The sequence below is a fragment of the Coloeus monedula genome (genome assembly GCF_965178545.1).
Source record: "Coloeus monedula genome assembly, chromosome: 2".
NCBI classification, from domain to species: Eukaryota; Metazoa; Chordata; class Aves; order Passeriformes; family Corvidae; genus Coloeus; species Coloeus monedula.
The window spans coordinates 69,343,816-69,365,245 of NC_138782.1; the positions used below are offsets into that span (position 1 = coordinate 69,343,816).

At 37.5% G+C, this 21,430-nt stretch overlaps 1 protein-coding gene across 1 annotated transcript in view; it reads left to right on the forward strand.

Annotated features, from left to right (window-relative positions):
- MAN1A1 (mannosidase alpha class 1A member 1) overlaps positions 1-21,430 on the forward strand; it is a gene marked incomplete at its 5' end in the record, with an annotated part of 138,017 nt that overhangs the window by 80,208 nt on the left and 36,379 nt on the right. The window contains one exon of the mRNA XM_082302616.1: positions 853-947. Within this exon, the coding sequence (XP_082158742.1) occupies positions 853-947 (95 nt within the window). The remainder of the gene's footprint in view (positions 1-852; positions 948-21,430) is intronic.

The following is a 21,430-nucleotide window of genomic DNA, read 5'->3' on the forward strand; positions in this document are numbered from 1 at the left end:
TTTAACTATTTACCTGGACATAAAAGTTCCTCTTGTTAAATTGTCCGTCATTCTTGTGGGCGTATGGTAAGCATTTGGGGTCTTTCTGCTTCATGTTTTTGAAGTGAAAGCTGAAACTCTTTAGATGCTGCATATCAGTTAAGTCTCAGTTGTCCGCAGGGGTATATTCCAATTTTTTGATTAATGGTGGCACTGACACTCTCTGGATATAAGCCAGCTGAGTCCATAAAGACTGTAGCACTGCAAAATGTGTGGGGGTTTATTTTTTCGGTGCTGTGTGGGGGTGTTTTTGTCACAGACTGCCCGTGCAGCAGATTGGCAGTACAGCAGGTGCGTGGCGATGCAGCCCAGGCTCCCACAGCATGCTGAACCCCTGTTAATAAACCTCAAAGAGAGCAAAGGTGGCCTTCCTGCGCCTGCATCCCCACGCTCCAGGAGGACGTGGTGCTTGGGGCAAGGATCTGCCAGCCAGCCAGGCAGGATGCAGCAGCATCCTTGGCTCATGGCCCCTGCCCTGAGCACAGGGCACCTGGCAGGGGCAGCCAGGAGTGTGTAACCTGCTCTGCAGTATCGGGTCTGGCTGTACTGGTGGCTCTGGTTTGACGGTGGTCATGCCAGGAGCAGGTCATCTGGGCATAGTCACTGTGTGATCCTGCTGTGTGAGTTCTCTCCTTACCAGGTGCAATGAAACAGGCTGTGCTGCTTCGTCCCTTTGATGTCACTCTAAAGGAGCAGGGATGCTTCATTGTGCTTAGATGGATTGTACCATATGCTCAATAATGGTATTAGCTAAAGTAATTTACTTGGAGCAACAATGCATTTTCCAATACTTGGTTTCTTCTTAACTTTCAGGTTTTCCGAAAAAAGGCAGTGGAGCTTGGAGAGAAATTGCTACCAGCTTTCAACACTCCCACTGGGATACCTTGGGCATTGCTTAATATCAAGAGGTAAAATAGCTGCTTTTTGGTGACTAGAACACATAAAAGTTATGTTGAATCTGTCTTTGCCACAGAACTATTACAATTGCTGCACAGTTTTTGTCTTTCTGGTTCTACATTTTAAATTAGGAATTTTAAGTGGATATATGTTGCACACAGAAGAATGCATACAGAAATATATTTATTCATCTCAGAACAGGCTGTGGTTTTGTCAGTTAGTATGTTGCTCATCACTCTTCCTGAAGTCCTTTTAGTGTTGTTTTAGGTAGACTAAGAGCAGTAGGACATGTGCTACTCTGAAAGTTTTCTAGCCACTTTGTACTCTTATTTTAACCTGTTCACAAATGTGGTATCAGCATGTCCTTCATGTCAAGAAACAAGAGAATTGCCTGCTACCAGAGACTCACTGTTTTGTACCCTGTCCCAAGTGGTTTTGCTCTGGGCAGTTGTGGTTTGAAGGCTGCTCTGTGTTTGCTGTAGGAGATGCTTGATTTCCTGAAGTCACTCTTGCCTCCACTATCTGGCTCCAGACATGTCAGCAATTCCTTGGTCCAACTCAGGACTGCTACCTATGTTATGGTGCTGGTAAAGAAAATGGTTTCTTTGCACTGCTCGGCAAAGAATGTCGAAAATGACACCTGTGGGGTGTATTTGTGTATTTGTAAGGACACGTCAGCTTTCTTCGTACTGATAATAAGCCCCAGCGTCACTCATCACAAGAAAGTGAATCAAAAAGAATTTCACACATGCATGCGTTGGTGATGTGTTTTTTTGAGTGACTGCCTCCTTGACAGTCAGCATCTTCCACTGTTCCCTGCTTGCTCTGTATTTATGAGTGCACCTTTTCCCCACAGTAGGATGGACATTGACGTGTTGCTTGATTGGCTGTGTTTGCTTCAGGCTTCAGAGTAAACTGCTCAGGGCCAATCCTACAGAAATCCCTGGCATGTCACTTCAAACAGGCTTATCTTCCACCTTCCTTTCAAACAGCAATGAGGTAGAAAGCCAGAAAAAGCACATCTGTGTGCAGGAGCAGGAGGGAGTTAGTGACTCCTCAACTTGCTCATCATTGAAGGGGCTGATTAACTGCTGCCTGGTGATGATCCTTGGACTTTGGCTGGTCACTTACGTGCATGTTAATAATTTCTTCACAACAAGCTTCAGTCAGTTCTGCCCAAGTTCAGTAGAACAGCAGCTTGAGGTGTGTTACTTGGTTTTAAGCAGTTAGAGAAACTTCTGAATACAAAACCCTAACATGTTTGTAATTGCAACACAACAGTACCTTGCTCTACATAGTATATTTAAGCATGCTTAAGGTATTCAGGCTAAAAATGTGTCTTTTATATAGCCCATATCTAAATCCCTCCTCCTTAACTGTCCTCTTTCCATATTGTTCAAATTATGTGATAGATCTTTATGGTTTGTTCCTACCTTCTCACAACAACTGCTGTGGGCCACCACAGATGTCAGCTGCAAACAATGCAAAAGGGATTCTTTTCCTACCTGGCACAAAAGTGAAAGAAGATCTCTGCCGAGATAATTCCCTTTGCTGTGGCAGAAAACATGACATTAAATGCTGGGTTCTTGGTTATTCATTCTGAATCCTTGCACATCTGCCTAGCTTTGACCTTCAGTAGATGACTCTTCCATAATACTGTGAGTAAACAAATATGCTGTCATCCAGGCTTAGGAAATGCTAAGCCTCTGAAGCCTGCATACATTGTGTATCTAATATGCCTCATTTCTGATTAGTATTTTATTTGATTTTATTTTGATTTATGCTTCAAACTGGAAAACACAATAGATTATGGGTGTCAGTGGTTATTTTTAAATTACTATTTCTGGATTAAGAGATGAGCTTGGTATTTGTTTAACTTTGCAAATGTTCTTCACAAAATAGTTGGTTTTGTCTGCTTGTCCTGTATCATCACAGCAGACTTGCTCTCTCCTTGCATGCCTCTGTGTATAAACATACAGATGTGCTTTTGTCTCCTCACATACCAAAGACATCCACCTGAAGTATTATTCTTTTTGTCTTTTCCATTGTTTTAGTTCATCCTGCTTCTTTCCTTACTACTAAGTGATCATGGGACAGTTACTGTCTTGTTTGTGGAACTCTTATTATCAAATATGATAAAAAGTTCATTGTACTATTCTTCAGCTAAAAATACTTGCCAATTCATGAGTATGTTTGCTTGTAGAACTTCCTTTGGCCTCTAAAGTACAATTTAAGTAATTAGATCAGTGGTTTGTAGTGGGATTTCCTTTTCTTTCTTTCTAAAGTTTCAGTTGCACTTCCATATTTCTGATGTTGCCCTGTATTTTCGGTTCATCTTCAGCATCTGTTTTTCACTTCTGCTTGTGCTGCAGAATTTGAAATTCCTTTTATGGCTCACTTGCTTATTTAAGTAAATAGCATGGTATAGCACTTGTGGACTTTTCTGGCTGAAAACAGGGGTGCAAAGAGGGGGTGCAGAGGAAGAAGTGTATAAAGCAGAGGTGGGTTGACATACAGGTTTGAGTTTTATTTTTGGGGATAAGAAGCACAAACTGGCAAAGCCACTTTCATTTCTCTATTTGCTTACTTACTTATTTTCCTCCCTCACACAAATCCTTTGTTTAGATATTTCCTCTTCAGTACTTCTAAAACGCCAGCTTAACAGTTTCTTAAAATACTTCTAGTTCATGATCCTTTTCTTCTTCTTCCTAGTAAGCTGTGACAATCTGGCTTCTCCATGCTAAAGCTGTCATTTCTCTTTCTCTCTATAAACTCTAAGTAGTTTATGACTGATCAATCAGATTGCTTCTGTATTTCTGTAATTTACCTCTCAGATCTATAAAAAGAAAAAAATATGAAATTATAACTTGCTTAGTGAGTTAAGTAATCTTAACAAATACCCAGACTTGCATCAAGTTTGCAGTGTCAAGTAATTTTTTTAATATATCTATTTATTTTTACCCCTGTAACTATTAAAGGGGAAGCTGTATGGAGCTTGTGTTTATGGGATGATGCCCAGCTGTCAAATACAGAGAAGGACCCAGATTGTTGTTATTCTGTTGAATCAATCAGGAATAAACATCTGAGTATAAAATTCTGTGCATTTTTTTTTCTTTCAGATGGAAATTTTGGTTTTATGTCACTTTTTTCCCCTTTCAAAGCAGACCGGTATCTGGTTTTTAGTCACGATTTCCAATATGACCACATTACTACTTGCCAATAAGCAACCCAGAAGCATTCTTACATGAAAGAATATATTTTCCATGAAATGTTTTCTCTCTACACATTGACCAGTTGCGTAGTTTTAAGGTTATTTATTGTGCCTCGTGTGCTGTGATGTAGCAATACTGTTAGGCATTAAGGTGCCTGCCTTTTTATGAAGAATCAATGTAGCATATAAACTTTAAGTGCATCTGAAACTTTGAAAAATAGTTATGCCTTGCCTTAATGAAAAAGTTTCAACTGGAGTAAATAATATTTTTATTTCTGGAAACATAACAAACTGGAAATGGTTTTTTTTTTTTATGTCCAGCCTGTTCATAAGTGTTGTTGTGGCTAAGGGGGATACTGAGCCTGTTTCTCTGGCTCACTGACAAACCTAAATTATATAAAAGCATTTATGGCTTTAGGGACCACGGAAAGTGTTGTATAGAAGGAAAAGCTGTGAGGTGTAGCTGGAGTGGGTCAGGGCAGGGAAGCCTAACAGAAGTTAAAAAAGAGGAGTTTGAAATACATGTGATTAATTTGTATTGAAATCAAACCACAGGGAGTGGTAAGGTTTACTTGACATAAATGTAGAATGTTTACTGTGTCTGATGTCAGCTCAGGTTTCTTTGCCTTTTACACTTCAATATTGATTGTACATTAAGAGTGGATCTGAGTTGTATTCAATATAACATACTTTATGAAGTGAGATAGCAGGGGCCTTGCTAAATTGTTTGCACAATGTAGTTACTCATTTGTAAGTAACCAAGGATGGAAGTGGCAGAGCTGCAATATTTATGCCGTTGGGATGTTGTCAGCATGGTTTTAAAGCAAGGTGCTCCTTTGACTTTTAAAATTACTATTATTTTTTAAATTGCTACATTTTATACAGCATAGTTAAGTTATGCCACAGGTCTTTCCAGGTCTCAAAGTGTTCAGTTTGAACAAGAGTTTCTGGGAGCTGCTGAGCCCTTGTGGCCACTATGTGTATTTAGAGCGAGAAGATACACCCATAGCACAGCTTCAAAAACAGTTTTTTACCTCACTTGGAAAAAATTTAAAAAGCAAGAAAAAATTAACCCATAGGTTTTTTTATTTTTAACAACTTTTTACCACCAGCTAAGATACCTGTTCTGTGACAGTAGTGCTAAATAGGATGGTTCTCCCCACCATTGCAGCTTGCCCAGCAGAACCTGGCTGCTTTGGAGAGGGGTTTTATGCTAAAATGCTACAGTGATTGGAAGGATGACTCACACACAGGTGGTGTTCCCTTATGGGACACTCATTCTGGTATTTCAGACTACTGGTGGCAATGTTTAAGGTTGCAAGCATTTAAAGGAGCTTCTCTCTCAGCACTTTCCACCTACATGGAAATGTGGCCAATAAACCAATCACTTTGGAGGTATGAAATGTTGGTCTGTAAACAACAGAATTTGCTTGAAAATACTTCAAAGTTTCAAAATAATTTCCAATTTCAAAACATGTTTGAGTTCCTGTGGTCTTCAAAATGTCTTTAGTGTGTGGTACCTCACTGGAAAAACTCCAGTACTCTTAAAGAAAGAATTCAGCAGATAATAGAATTGGTTCTATTTGTGCTCTGTGACATCTTCCAAAAAACATCATAATCAATGCACTTAGGAGTACATACCTTTAAATTTTGTAAAGGAATCTTAATGCATTCAGAAAGCTTGAAAATACAATGAAGAAGGGATCCAGACATGTAAATTCAGTAAACCTTTTTGACAGCTTGATTCTCCGTCTTACACTGTAAGAAATGCCTGAAATGTGATTGTTTGACTGATGCGTTATTTTGCAATATTTGTTGCAAGTTGTTTGTATGATACTATATTTTTTTACAGAATTAGCAGTTCATGCTTTTACTTGTCCAAGTGATACAAGAAGCACTTCCTTGCAGAGATTTAACCAGGATGGATAATTTAATTTTTCTGGTTTGCACTATTAATTCTGGTGTATAAATTAAATTTTAGATGTTTTTTAAAAAAGACTGCAGAGTTAAATAAAGCTTACTCTTCAAATTTGACCGTATTTGGCAAAAATAAACCTATTTTTAAAGGGAGTTTAGAGAGAAAAAACTTACACTGTCTGCACATTTTGTTATTGTAGGATCATACAGAACCTGTGTTTAGATGAAATCTTTAATTATATCCTTTCTGTCTAATTTTTGCATAATTTTAGAGGAAGAAATCAAAATTACCTAAGAAAAAAGCTAAAAGAAGCAGACATCCTTTATAACGGCTTTGCATGTGTGGTTTTGGCAAATGGCTCCACTGATGTAATAAAGTGGTAATAATAACAAAAAAGGATTTGGATATTGAATTAAACACTGAGATTTCCCCTGTAGCAAAACAGACCAGTGGAAAGCAGACTTTTGCCTTCAGGCATTTGGGTCACAGTGTGGATTTGTATTAGCACTGGATGCAAAGAGGTAATCCTAGCTGAACTTTACCTCTCTAAAAATTATTTGGTTTGTGTTAAACATATGTTTTGGCTAAAATGATCTGCTGTCTGGACATACTGATCTCTTTCCATGGACTAATGAAGACCTTGCACAATTATTTGAAAGCACTAACATCTTGAGATGAGGAAATTAATTCCATCCTAATTTATAAGTAACTAGTGACAAGGATGATTTCAGCAAAGGGTACATTTTTTCAGCACAGCCATTTCAGTTCATTGCATGATTCATAAACAAGTTTACATTTTTTGAGTCAGTATTGAATGCAAAGCAACCAGGAAAAATAGTTACGCATGTAAAATAACAGAAGATTAGAAATTTCCATGTTTTAGGACATGTTAGAACACCACAGGAGACAAACTCCTTGCCATGTCTTTGCCTCATCTGAAATTCCTTGCTGTGTCATCACCTCACCTGAAATGAGTAGCTAGTTCTGCATTGTATGACTAGTGCTTTACGTTCAATATTCAGTATATTTGACCTGTGGTGATGTCTGATTTACCATTAAGCAATGTAAAAAAATCTCATTTATAATAATATCACAAAAATTTCGTGAGATAGTTCAAGGAATGTGGCTCTTTGTCGAGAAAGAAAAAGAACCAAGAAAAATATTATTTTGGTGATAGCCCATAATGATAGGCTGTATTACTCAAATAGCAGCTTCAATTCAATATTGTAATGCAGAATTTGTGTGGGAGGCTGCCCTCTGGCAATAACACAGGAAGAATTTGGGACCTATTATTATTACTGAAAAATATCCTTCTCAGTTTAAGTGCTTTCTTTATAGCCAAAAGAAAGATTCTAGTCCCAGATTCTAAGTTTAAACACTCTTTCCCCACAGTTTATTAGATCAATGTAAAATGAGTATAGATACTTGCAAGTTCATAATTATCATATTATTTATCTCTGTAAAAGCCTGTGTGAGTATTAGTAATGGTATTCCTCAGCACAAAATGTACGATTACAAACACTTTATAGATCTCTGTGGTGCTAGCAATAGCTAATGTTGTTTTACAAAACAAAACAAACCTTCTGCCAGACAGTCCCACAGAAACCAGCTTGTTACTGGAGGCTCTACTTCATGGGCCTTTTGTCTTGAAGGCTTGAAAAAATGGGAAATTGCTTTTTTTGGTATGTTCTTTATAAAGAAGATATAAAGGTTTTCTGTGCTGGAAAGGGGGAGGATAAGACGGTTGAACTATTTTGTGTTTTGCCCTAGAAGAAATCAGGACTAGGGAAGTTCACTCCATTCACCTATGGCATATGCCAATAGGTGGCATGTACCAAGCAGGGACATCAAATTTCCTACCAGTCTGGTTGTGAGCAGTCCTTCACTGAAATGCAGTGACATAGGGTGGGAAAGTTGCATCAGATCCTCAGTTTGCTTCCTGAGAGTTAAAACCATTCTTGCTCCCCTGCAAGTTTTTGAAATCTCATTTTTTGAAAATAGGATTTTATAAATTAGCATATGGCTAAGGTTGTTGCTCATGCTCTTGCTTTAGCTGGATAAGTGCTATTATCGCCTTGATATTGGCAGGTAATCAGGAGCTATTTGTATGCCATACCTTCCTGTTGCCTAGGAGTTGCAAGGGAACCCTTAGTGTTGAATTGCCAGACATATTTGAGAGTTGGAGTTGTTTGTGAACATGTGCAGGATGAGGCTCAGTTCCAGATGAGACATGTTTGTATGTTCACAGGCACAAGCTCCCACTGGAGTGGGACACTGCAAAGGCACTGTGAAGCAGCTTGAGGAGCAGTTATCCTGCCTGAAATCAAGTGCCCAGGGCCTGGCCCGCTGGGCTGCTTTTCCTTGGTCTATACTCTGCTTGTGCTGGGAACGCTGACACCTGAGTGTAGGCACATTAATCTTTCCACTTGGTTAAAGATCATTACCCTTTTAATTGCTTGTATCGTGTATGACCTAATTTTCATCGGTGTATATTAAATCCTACACTAGACAAAATGTTACTGTCGAAAGAGGCTTCCTTCAATGGGAAGGGAATCAGTTCCTAGAGACTTCAGATTTCATTAAATAAATAAAATGAGCACAAGTACTTCTCAGTCACTTCCACCACAGTTCAAGTTACCTCAGAAAAAACAGATCATCTAAAAATGATAGTTGTGTTGGGATTCCACCTAAGAATTTTCCGACAGGCAAATTATAAAACCATTTATGAGTTGTTTACTTTATGTATTTGTTATAACCTGTGTACATTTGCAGGATTTTGCCTGCAAAATCTGTGACTCATTTCTCATTAGGGTAATCCTGAAATGACCATGAGAAAGGGAGAGCAGGCATTTGCAAAGTGCTTTGCTTGTGTATTTTAGCTGGAATTACTTTGATACTTCTACCTGCTTAAATTCTCGGCTGTGTGGGGTTGTTTGGGCGTTTTTCCTACAGTGGTTTAAGCATCTGTATGATGTGGTAGATAATAAGGATTGAGGTTGACCAAGCAAATAGCTGACTGCAGTTACTCTGTATTCTTACCATCCTAAAATGGTGAGCATGAACAGGAGTTGTTAACTGCATTTTTTCAGATATCGTTTCTGAGAACAGATTCTGCTGTTATCTTCAAAGAATACTGTATTTTTTTTTTTCCTGCTGAAAAAGGGATACTTCTTGAAGTACATCTTTTGTTTCAGATAAACACATAGATAGATGTATGTATTGGTAAATCTGTATTCATTGTTTTATGTTTTCTTACTGCTGCTGATACAAGAGGCTCTCTCCTTAACCTCCACCAAACTGTGTCCTCTCAGCTGGACAGCCAAAACCCTGCTGGCAACTGACACAGGTCCAGTGCATCATGTGTATCACAAATAACAGTTTTACTTATCTGAATTTTTAACTTCTCTTTTTAGCACTCCATAATCCTATTAATACTGTGAAACTTGAATTTTGTGGTTTTCAGTTTCATTATACCAGTGCTGAGGGGTGTGTGTTATGCCATCTTTATAAGCATGCTTAATTTTAAGATGACTATTCATAATTGCTTATGACATCTTCTGTTATTCTGAAATTCACGGCATATGTGTTTTCATGGATATGTCAGATACTCTTGCAGTACAATTTTCCATTTAGTCTTCTAGATTGACATTAAAATAAGAAATCAGCATAAAATAGGTTATCTTTTTTCCCCTAGAAATCAGTGTGTTATTTCAGAATAATAAGAACATTCATGCAGATTCTTTTTTTGCTTTAGCTTTTAACAGAAACAAAAGTTTATTATTTGTTAATGGTTCAATTGTGCTTAAAATTTGGTGAGAATTGAAGAGTTTTCTGTCTTTTCAGGAATCCTAAATGATGGAAGTATTAATTTCTTGTCTGCTTGCATAATTGCTGATCATTACTTGGATTTTCTCAGCTTTTTGACCAGCTTCATACGCCCAGCTGAATACAGAACACCTAATTGTTTTTAAACTGTAATCTCAGCATGAAATACAGACGCCTGTAATGCTGTGTTTGTTACTTTTAGTTATCTAGATGTAACAGCACAGGTTTTGGTTGGAAAACAGCTGTGTTGTTTCTCATAGTGTCTCTTAAACATCCAGATCTTTAATCTAAATTGCAAGGTTTTAGTACAAGGTTCTGAGATCATCCAGTGCCTTTTTGTAGTATGTTTTCTGTAAATCAAAACTCTTGCAATCTGTCTTTGATCCTGCTCTACTTTGTGTGTTTTCTAACCCTGCTACTCCTCTTCCATGCTTGCTCCCCTCTTCTAATCCATTTTTATTTTGGAGGAGAAGTACACCAGTGATCATTTTCAGCTCTAATAATTTTTTCTACTGAACTGTGATTCTGTCCTTGCCTGCTCATCTTCCACAAGAGGAATCTGAATCCTGGATGTATCATGTTTTCCAGCTCTATGGGTTGCTTCTCTGAGTCTTTTTCCAGATGTTTCTATTTGATAGCATGGGAAAATTAGTATTTGGGAATTGTACCAAATATTGTTCCACATATGTCTTCTGAGACTTCTGGGCAGACTGTTACTCATTTCCTTCCCTTCCTCTCTTCCATTCCCCCTTCCACCCCTCCTTCTTTACCTCCTTGCTTCCTACATCCCTAATGTTCTTGAGGTCACCTAGTTGATTGGTTCTCTGCAGTCCCCCAACAGGACATATACTAAAGTTACTGCTTTAAGGTATGGTGCTTTACAGAAGAGTTGATCCATAAATCCTATTTGTTCTAGTGTATCATCTAATACATTGTTCCTTAAGGTCTTAAATATATTGAAGTACTTCAGTATTCTGGAAAGAGTGATAATCAAGCCTATGTGTATTTTGGTGTACGTTGTCGGTGGAGGAGGGTGTGTATGTATACCTTAACACAAACTTAGAGATGTTTTACAGATATATATATATTAAAAAAATATTTATAACATTTAGCAGTGTAAGGCAAATTGGGCTCCTCTAGGGAAGTTTGGGAGAAAAAAATGTATAATACAAAGCCTGTACCTGCTTTTGCTGCTGAAGGCTATACATTCTCTTAAAATCCCTTTTCTTATCTCTAGTCTTTCACAAATACAAAATTACTTGTTCTTTACCATTCCCCAGGAGACTTTAGAAACATTAAAAATCACAAACATTGTGAAATAAACATTGTGAAATAAATAAAATAAATAAAAAATATTTTCAACCATCATTTGTTGCTGACATTTGCTCTTCCCTTTATGATGCTTAAGCTTGACCATGTGAAGATTTCTATTAGATCAAAATAGAATAGTCTAAAACACTTTGGATGCCACGAGGTCATAATTCTCATATTTCTACACTCATCTTTTACAAAGGAAGGGAAGTTAAGAGAGAAAAAAAATATACACTTTAAGCAGTAATGAGGCTGGAGAAATAAACCACCTTTTGGGCCTAATGGAAAATGAAAAAACGTTGCATTGATTTTACATGAATAATCCTTTCCATCTTATAAAAACACCTCTTGCTACTAATGCAGATACGGGCACAGGAGAATAAATGCTGTTTGAATGCTGCTTTAATTATCTTTGCTGTATTTATAACTGAAGGCTCTTGATGAGAACTTTGGTGAACTTTACTCTGTATCTCTATAAAGTTGTTTTCCTTTACTAGTTCTCAAAATTTCTTGCAATGTGTGCAAAGGTCTGGAGCACTTTTGATGGTTTCTAATGACAGTTGATGAAGAAATTTTAAAAGTCTCAGCAGTTGTTTTCGGCCATGCAACTATGAGTAAACCCTCTTTTCCAGTTCAAAATATGTTGGAACACAGTATCCACTTCTAAATTTTGTCATTAAGAAGATTTTTTAATAATTCCTTTTTAAGCTTTTGTAGTTTTTCTACTAACTATACTAAGTCAATTTATAATTTATAATTTATTTGCCTTATTACAAGACTTCATTAAAATGTCAGCAGATTCAGCTTCTAGGCAGGTTATTACTGCAAGAACTGTGCATGCAGTGTTCTTCACATATGGAAATAGCTACAGCAGTTATGTTCTGCAGCTTGAATTAACAAAGATTGATTGCAATCTGTTTTTATTAACTCAAGGAAGAAAAGCAGTGTAGTGATATTAAGAAAATTAATTACAACTTTCTAATCTAGTAATTAATGTGCAGCTGGTCATGAGTGCAGTTAGTGCATTTCAGTAATTTGGCAGTCCTGACAAATAATCATCATCTGTTTTAAGGTAGACAACTGTTCACTAATCTTTGCTCAGATTTTTATAATCTTTAGCATTTCAGGATGGTTTTAACAGCATAGAGATGGTCTTTTACCATAATAACCTGAGCTGAAGTTCAGCTTTATCTTTCAGAACTGAGGCTCAGTTGTAATTTTTAGAACCGTCTTTTATTCTTTTCCAGTGTTGTACTGAAATTTCTTCTGAAGCAGTTGCGTGAAATGGTGATTACTGGTAATTGACCTGCATATGTTGAACAGTTTTAAAATGCTACTGAGAATTTAATGTATCCTGTAAATTGAGATGCTTCCAATTAAATAGAGTTCTTATGATAATCACTTTCAAAACTAATCCAGTAATATAATGGTGTTACTAAAAATCTTATTGACTTAATTTTGAAAAATTAATAAAGGTAACCAATGCAATTACTGTAATGGTCATATTAGTTTGCATTTTTCATAACCTATCCCTAAATGTTTTTCAGAAATGCAAGGAGAAAATAGAAATTACCTAGGTGTGTTGAATTAGCATGACAAGGTGACTTGAAGGGGAGAGTATTTGTGTCCTTCTTGCTTTCTTTATGAGGCGTGAAGGTTACTGTGGGTCACCCCATGCTCAGAGCCTCTTGTCTGTTAGGAAACCAAATGATACTGAACAAAAATTACAACTAGAATCCTAGCAGCAGAATTGATAAGAGAAAATGCTCTTAAGCAGACTGCCTGGTTTTGCTACTATCAAATCTGATCTACTAAAATCTACAAAGAATTGTAATCTTCTCAATATGGTTTATATTTAGTCTTATTTTTAACAAGTGATTGGGAAAAAGCACAAAGCATCTCTGTGGAGCAGAAAGTAGAAATGGTGTAAAACTATTCAGTATCTTCACACTGTCACACAATGAACAGATAGTTAAAGCCACCTGATTTATTTGCGTAAGACTTCTGGGGAATTTTCTTGTCTTGTTTTAGGAATTTTGTTGTTGCTTAAGTTTTCATTAGGAATGCATTAGAGAAGGTGTTCTGGGAGACCAAAAGCCAGGAGTTTTCAGTCCAGTGAATCTTGCCCTTTCGCTTGTTTTGTGACACAATTTCAACAGAAGATGGACAGCATTTAATGCCAGAAGAGCTTTTTTTGTAGTACTTGAGACATTCTCCAGGAATTTAGCAGGCTTGGGTATTTCACTTCTCAGACATACGCTTTTGTTCCCTAGGTTATTGATTCCTTTAAAAGAAAGCATTAGCTGGAGAGTCCAAACCAGATACTACTGATAGGTAAATGGTGGGCAGGTTATGCCTAAGGGCTTGTGAATAATCATATCAGGGAGTCAATGTGGGTGTCTTCATTAAGTAGGTTAGTTCAGCTCAGGAGTTGAACTTCTTCAGTATCTCTTCCAGTCTTCCCTACTTGCTGTGCTGTGTTTTGTGGGTAACTGCAAAAGTGCCTAGAAGTGGATATTTGCTTGGCACCATTGACCTGCTTGTTCTCAGGCTATGTGGGGATCAAAACCTGGTTTTGGATAACTAAGTGAAGCAAAGCCATCTATGTCTTTTGTTTGATCCAGCTCAATCTGAGCAGAGAGCCAGCCAAATCAAATCTTTTAAGCAGAAGTGAGGAGATCTGACTGCTCTATAATGACAATAAAATATATAAGGGATTGGGAGAGGGGGGGAGTGAGTTACTGAGGCTCTAGTCAAATAACAGCCTTGGGACCTACCAGGAAATTCTGTTGGTTTAATGGAAGAGAGCAAGATTCATGCAGATCTCATATTGGTTTTGCTTTATGCATAGCTCTCAGATACACAAAAACCCCCAAACAAACAAACAAAACAATCACAAAAAATCAAACACTAAGTATGGAACTTGAAAATTATCTTGAGGTTTGTGGTTGACATTAATGACAGTGAATAATGCATGGTGGTGGTCACCATCTCATGCTGGCTATTGATTTGTGTTTTGCAGCCAGGGGCATATCAGTGGTTTTGCAACCCTGAAATATTCTGTTTTGTTCTTCATATCAAAAAAAAAAACCACCATTCATTGAATAAACTAGCTTGCATTTCAAAATTAACAATTAGGCGGTACTGCAGTTTATTGCATTAGTTATATTGAACAAATTACTTCGGAACAAATGAAATTAATAAAGAATATAGTGAATTTGGCTTTCTTTCTGTTTAGACACATGGTTGAAAATAATTCATATTTGAATTGTTCGAATAATTGAATGGTTTGAATCTGCTTCAAACCATTTTGTCAGTATCCTAAGTTTCTAAATTGTTTTATTTTCAAATTTGCTGATTTTTTCCTTTGAAGTCACCAATGTAACACACTTTTCATGAGCATTTGCAGTAATAAAGCTCAGTTTGCACATGGCAAAATAAGAGTAGTTATATGACATGCAGCTGTTTGGAGAAAGAGCTGGAGATTTTTTTAAGTGTCTTATGTATTCTTTGAAGTCATTCTGTGGTGGATTAGGCAGTCCGGTACTCTAAATCAGTTTGATCACACTAACTTTCAGTTAGATCAGCTGCACTATTTTTGTGCGCTTTCATGTACTACAAGATATTACAACTGACAAAGAGTACACATTAAAGTATTAATTTGTAGATATGTAGGGTAAAATATAACCCTAAATGATATCCAGTGCTGTAACTCATTCAGCTGTGCTGACAAAATGGGTGGTTGCAGAACTGACATGGGTACTAATGTCCACAAGCTCCTCCAAATTCAGTCATGTGTATGAATACCTCAAGGCTTTTTGCAGCTATCTGCGGTTTTTCCTCAGAGCATTAAAAGGTATGGAATATTAACTGCAAAACTTCAATTCTTCTGTCAGGCCATTCCCTCGGGCCCTGTCACTGGTCACCACAGAGAAGAGATCAGTGTCTGCCCCCTCCTCTTCCCATCACAAGGAAGCTGTAGACTGTGGTGAGGTCTCCCCTCAGTCTCCTCTTCTCAAGGCTGACAGGCCAAGTGACCTCAGCCATTCTTCATGTGGCTTCCTCTCAAGTCCCTTCACCGTCCTCGTTGCCCTCCTTTGGACACTCTCTTTTTGCTCAATGTCTATTTTATATTGTGGCACCCCAAACTGCCCCCAGCACTCGAGGTGAGGCCACTCCAGTGCAGAGCAGAGCAGGACAATCCCCTCCCTTGCCCGGCTGGCAATGCTGTGCCTGATGCACCCCCACACAGGGCTGGCCCTCCTGGCTTCCAGGGCACAATGACTCATGTACAACTTGCTGTCAACCAGGAGCCCCAGGTCCCTTCCTGAGGCACTGCTTTCCAGCCTCTCATTCCTCAGTATGTCCATACATCCAGTGTTGCCCCGTCCCCGGTGCAGAATCCGGCACTTTCCCTTCTTGAACTTCATATGGTCACTGATTGTCCAGTCCTCTGATATGTTGAGGTCTCTCTGCAGGGCCTCCCTGCCTTTGAGGGAGTCAGCAGTTCCTCCCAGTTTTGTATCATCTGCAAACGTGCTTAGCATCCCTTCCAGACCTGTGTCCAAGTCATTTATGAGGATATTGAAGAGCACAGGGCCAATTTGACGTTCTGTAGGCTGACTCTGCTGCTTTTTTTCTCTACTATTGCCATATAATTTTGGAATGATTATCGTAGAGTAAGTAGTAAAGAGAGTAGAGACATAATGCCTGGCAAGTCAACCTTAAGAATGAATAACCCAATGAGCAATGCTTTCATTATTGTGCTCTGCTCTGACTGACTTTTAGCTCACTACAGGCAGACTCTTGTAAGGACAGGGAGAAGAGTAGGAGCTCACTAACATGTCTTTATGTTGGGGAAAACATTCAGCCTGACTTCTTATCCAATTGGCAGATGTGGACTCTCTTATAAGTGTTGAGTTTGGTGGATGCACCTAGCCAACATCCAAAATATGTGATGTTCTCACTCTAATCTCACGTTAAAACTGAATGTCCTTGTGTTTCCTTCTTTTTAATGAGCAGACCTTGACACTGTAGCACACCATAACCTAATTGAGTAGACCTGGCTTGAAGGATGTGGTATAACCAAATATAATTTTAAAAGACTTACTAGAGTAGTCTGTTGTTTTATATTAAACAAGCAGTAATAAAACCCCAGCAGTAAATGCCGTAGATACATGCATGTCGCTGTAGGAATCCATATAGCAGAGAGTAAAGACAAAATGAGACTTGTATGTGATGGGCTAGTGTGAGACCTATTGAGAAGGGAATAAAAAGAGGTTAGCAAGACAGCTAAGTAGTTTGTTCCAGCAGTTTGCCTTCACTGGTTTAAACTTCATGTTAAAATGGCGTTTTTATTGTTATAACACTGACACATCTTTAGGAGGAAATTAGTTAATAGGAGGGAACAATCTTTCAGCAAATTAAATGAAAGGCTACTATTTCCACTTGACATCTGTGAAACTACTGCTACATTCCTTGCAGTAGTGCTTAGAGAAATAAATGAGTAAGTATTCCTTATAATTGAGCTTTAATGGTATCCATATGCTATATATCTTGTAATGGTGTTCATGTTGTGCAGTTTCTGTGTAGTATAAGAAAATTGAGTATTAGTATGTCAAAAGCCCATTAATGCAAGTGTCTTGATTCAATTCTTAGCCTTGACAGGCTCATGTGTTTTAAATACATCCTAGCAAATTGTGGTTGGTGCAGCAACTCTGGCAGTCTTTTCGGTTGACCTTTCAGGTTGCCCATTTCATGCCATACAGCCACCTCTCTAGGTAATGAAATCTATTGGAACAAAGAAGATTTAAAAAATGTATCATTTTGATTTTCATTCTTTTCAAAGGAACATTGTCTAACAGGCACTAGAACAGTCTTTCAGCAATGTTGTTTCACATCATGTCTTAGTGTTCTACTGAGGCCACAAATTAACTGTTTTCTCTTTTACCCAGAATTCCTTTCATAAATTAATTGAGTTTTGCTTGACTAACTTTGCCAGCATTGTTTTAATGGCTAATAGCTTTTGGGCTTGTCTTTGAAGGCTTAAATATGTCATTTGAATATGCAGCCTGTTTTACGATTAAGGTTTACTGGCATCTGAGATTTTCATGAGTAGTACAAGTTCACAAGCCTACTTTTAAGGAAGTAAACTTTGTTTGTGAGGCAGATTGGTATGTTGTTAATTGGTCATGAATTGCCTAAACATGTCTTAGGTACTTCAGATGATAAGAAAAAGACCTGTTGCTGTCCATGGAGACCACAGCTGTAGCAGAGGTGGTTCTTCATGCTTGCCTGCTAGGGAGGAGGAGGGAGCCTGGCCTTCTATATTCCATCCCTGCATTCACCCACACATCAAAGAAATTTGGATTCTGGTTGCTGGCCCTTGAAGACACCCTTTGGGAATCAGCCTTCCTGAAAGAGGCAGGAGTGAGAAAGGGGAGTCATCTCAGTTTTTTTATTTACTCTGATCACTTTGACTTGGGCCAGTGTGTTGCTCTCATATTCCCAAATATGTAATATAATGAGTCAAGAAGTTACTCATAATAGACCTAAAGGTAGTTTATTTTGGTGTCTTTTGAGTTCAAGGTCTCTCTCGTACTGAAAAGACAATTGTGCGCATTACCAAAAGTACTTTTTTTGAGTGACATTATCTTTCAGAAGTGTCAAAAAGACTAAACAATATGTCATATTTATCCAGAATATATTGCATTCCAGACATGATCTTCTTTGTACTGGAAAAACAAATATGGTACTTCTTTCATGACAGTTCTTGCAAGATATTCCATGGCATAATATTCCAGTCTACAGCTGGAAATACAGAAAGGAAAAAAGGAAAAAAAGGGCAGGGGAAAAAAAAAAAACCCTTAAAATACTGATTCTTTCACTAAAGCCATCAAGAGCAGTGAGAGATTACAAAAAACATTTAAAACCTTTGACCAAATGTTTTGCTGTTTTGCTGGAATTGGGACAGAAACACAATTTTATTAAATGCTTTATGAAACTGTATCATCATTGTTCTCATTGATAATTTATAAAAGAAAAATAGCAATTTACTTTCCCTCTGTATGTTGTTAATATGCAGAAGCTTTTTCAAGGTGATTGGTGAAACATGGTGTGCAGGAACAAAAAGTACACATATTGTCTCCAGCAGGGTTCCAGAAGTGTGGGGGTTTTTTCTGAGCATTTTTGTTGTTCTATTACTTTAAATAGCAATCCCTTCATGCTTATTTCACTTCATCCTTTATTATATTATTTTCATTGTATTGATTAAAATCCCATTGCTGTTAAGAAAAGCTTATTTGACTACTTGATGCCAGGTCCTTTATTATCTGATAATCTGGTTTACAAAATCCTCCAAGGAATATCTTAAATGTGGCCATGAGTAGTAGTGCATGGATTGTGATTGCATTTTTAAGTACTTTTAGAAAAATGTTTGGTACTTCTCATTTTCTGCTCTACCAAGGTATCAAACATCTTTCAGCCTTTTTCAGCTCTACTGGATTGTTAAGTAATTGGATGGAAAACTCTTTTCCTTCTTCAGGATATTTACTGTAGTGAAATAATATTGTAATTTAATACTGCAAAAAGGTTATGAAACAAGATTAATTTTTCTTTAAAAATACGAGTTTTGACTAATCTGGCTTTCCTGAGTTTTTGAGGTAATGTTTGTCCTTTTTAATTTCTTCGTCTTTTCTTTATGGTGTATTCAGATCATCCTGGTACAGAATTTTTAGTACATATGTGAGAATTAAGCTGTGCCTTGTCAACTGAGATAGTCAGTATCATTGGTTTCTTGTAAGTAGCTCATCTATAAGATGAGCAGCAGCTGTGTAAAGGTATTTGTTGCTTGAAGTAATAATAAGTAGACTACTGATGAAGTTCAGGGTTAGGTGGAACACAGTTGAATAACTGATAATAGAAACTCTTATCACAGGAAACATGGAATAGGGTTATTTCCTCAGGTGAAAATCAGGTGTGTATTAGATTTATATGGGTTTTGTTGGTTTGTTTGTGGCTTTTTTTTTTCATTTGCCTGCTATACAGTAGAAAATTTTCTTGATCATACCTTAATTAATGAATTTGATCATATTTTAGCCATTGGTTGATTTTATGTGAAGATACGAACAGTGATGGTCTTGATTCACTTATAAACATGTGATCCAATAAAATAAAATTTAGTGTTTATTAAACATGGAGCAAAAGCATAACATTCGGAATCAGAACCTGATAAATACCATGTATAACTTCCTCTAGCCTAGTGATATGCCTGAAACGAATGTCATTTGAGAAAAATAGGGATGGCTCTTTAGTGTTAAATTGCCTGGATTATACTGAAAAAATGTATTTTCTATAAATGTATAAAGTTGGGGAAAAGGATGTAAATTGCATGTAAGTACTTCCTAAAAGTATTGACTTCAATTTTATTTTTATATGGTTAGTAGGCATTCAAGGACAAAACTGCCTAAGCAAATGTGTCATTTGCTGGGAAAAGAAAGTTTTTTTTACATTGTATTACTGATTTTTAGAAAGAGAACCAGCTCTCAGTCCCCAAATCTGAATGGCATTAATGGGAAGGATTTATACAGTGATACTGGTATTTCGGTCTGGCTGCAGGGATTCCCTGCATTTGTATTAACTTACTGTCTCTGCAACAGTTTTAATGACAGCTACAGGATTTTAATGCTTGATCAGTGCCTGTTACAGCGACCACTGGTCTTTCTGTTGGCTATGAGTAAGGATCAAGGCCTTAGTGACTGGCACTGAAAAAAACAAATGTTTATCTGATCCCAGAACAAATGGATTTATATGACACAGCAATGTGTGGGTAAAGAGAAACAAGAAGATTGAAGCAGACTGGAAGAAGAGGACATTTATACTTTTCTTAAAGCATTTGTCAAAACAGATTATGTCTTTCAAAACACTAGTCTGAAAAAGACTACTTCAGTTTTTTTTAATCTGGGGAAGCTGTCCCTTTCAGTGAACCAGAATGCCATTTCAGAAGAGTTTCATACAGCTGTCACAGCATCTGTGACAGCAGATACTGAAGAGAGGTTTCCCTCAACAACAGTGGTGTCTCTGTATTGTACATGTTTAGATTGATACACGTATCTGCAAATGCATATGCAAGTGTAATTTACAGCATTTGTTAAGTTAATGTTAATATCCGATGAATATCACAGCTGCAAGCCCTGTGACAAGCTGTCCAGTATCTGAAACCACTGTTGATCCAGCAGCTGTATTAGAAGGAGAAATAATTGACTGTCAGTCAGCAAGCCTTTGACGTAGGCTCCTTGCAATGACTGGTAGCTACAAAGCGGCTTGAAACAGACCTTTGCAACTTGTCAGCCCATTATTTTTAATACCGGAGTCATGCAGTTAGTGTAATGATTTTGATTCTATGATTCAAGCATTTAATGGCTCCACAGGCGGCATCAAGCACAATAAATGTGACTAGATCCTTTGAAAGACTTTTTAACCTGAATGACTGTGAACCCACATAAAATATTTTCATGACATGAGAAGCTAATACGAGCTAATTGAGTTCAGAGAAGCAAAAGATTAAATCCACTTTTTAGATTTACTACCTGATGATAAGGAATGCATATGAACTGTATAGACAACAATGATACAGATATATTTAATATGACTGAGATTGAGGTTATATTATTTTGGGTACTTAAAAATTAGTACCAGAAAGTGGGAAAGTGGAAATTAGTGGCAGAGAAATTACATATAGCTGTCACTTGCCATCTATGCTTTGGTGCTTTGAATCTTTACCTGTTCTTTTAAGTCCTCATCAGACTGAAAAGACCAAATACTGGGATTTTGTCCTGTCCAGAAGATCATCAGTGGTTTTTTTTTAAAAAAAAACTAACTACAGCCCTTCTGATAGAGAAAGCATTGTTTTCACAATGTTTCAGTACAGTGATACCCTTGATTGGGTTATGAGTGTCCTTAGCCTGAACTGGAGGGAACCGCTGTTGCAGGATCTCCATCAGACACGTCTCTGCCTTCCATTTGAGGATGTGTGGAGACAGCTTGATCTCTAGTGACTGTCAGTAAAAGAAAGGATATTTCATAACAAGGAGGTTGACTAGGAGAGCAAGAGGAGAGTTGTGGAGCCAGAAAAGAAGAGAGCAGCCAAAAAAAAAGGCCCAACAAACACTTGAGAAGAAAAAAGAAGAAAGGGAATTTCTGGGTTTTAACACCAATCCTCCACCCAATTT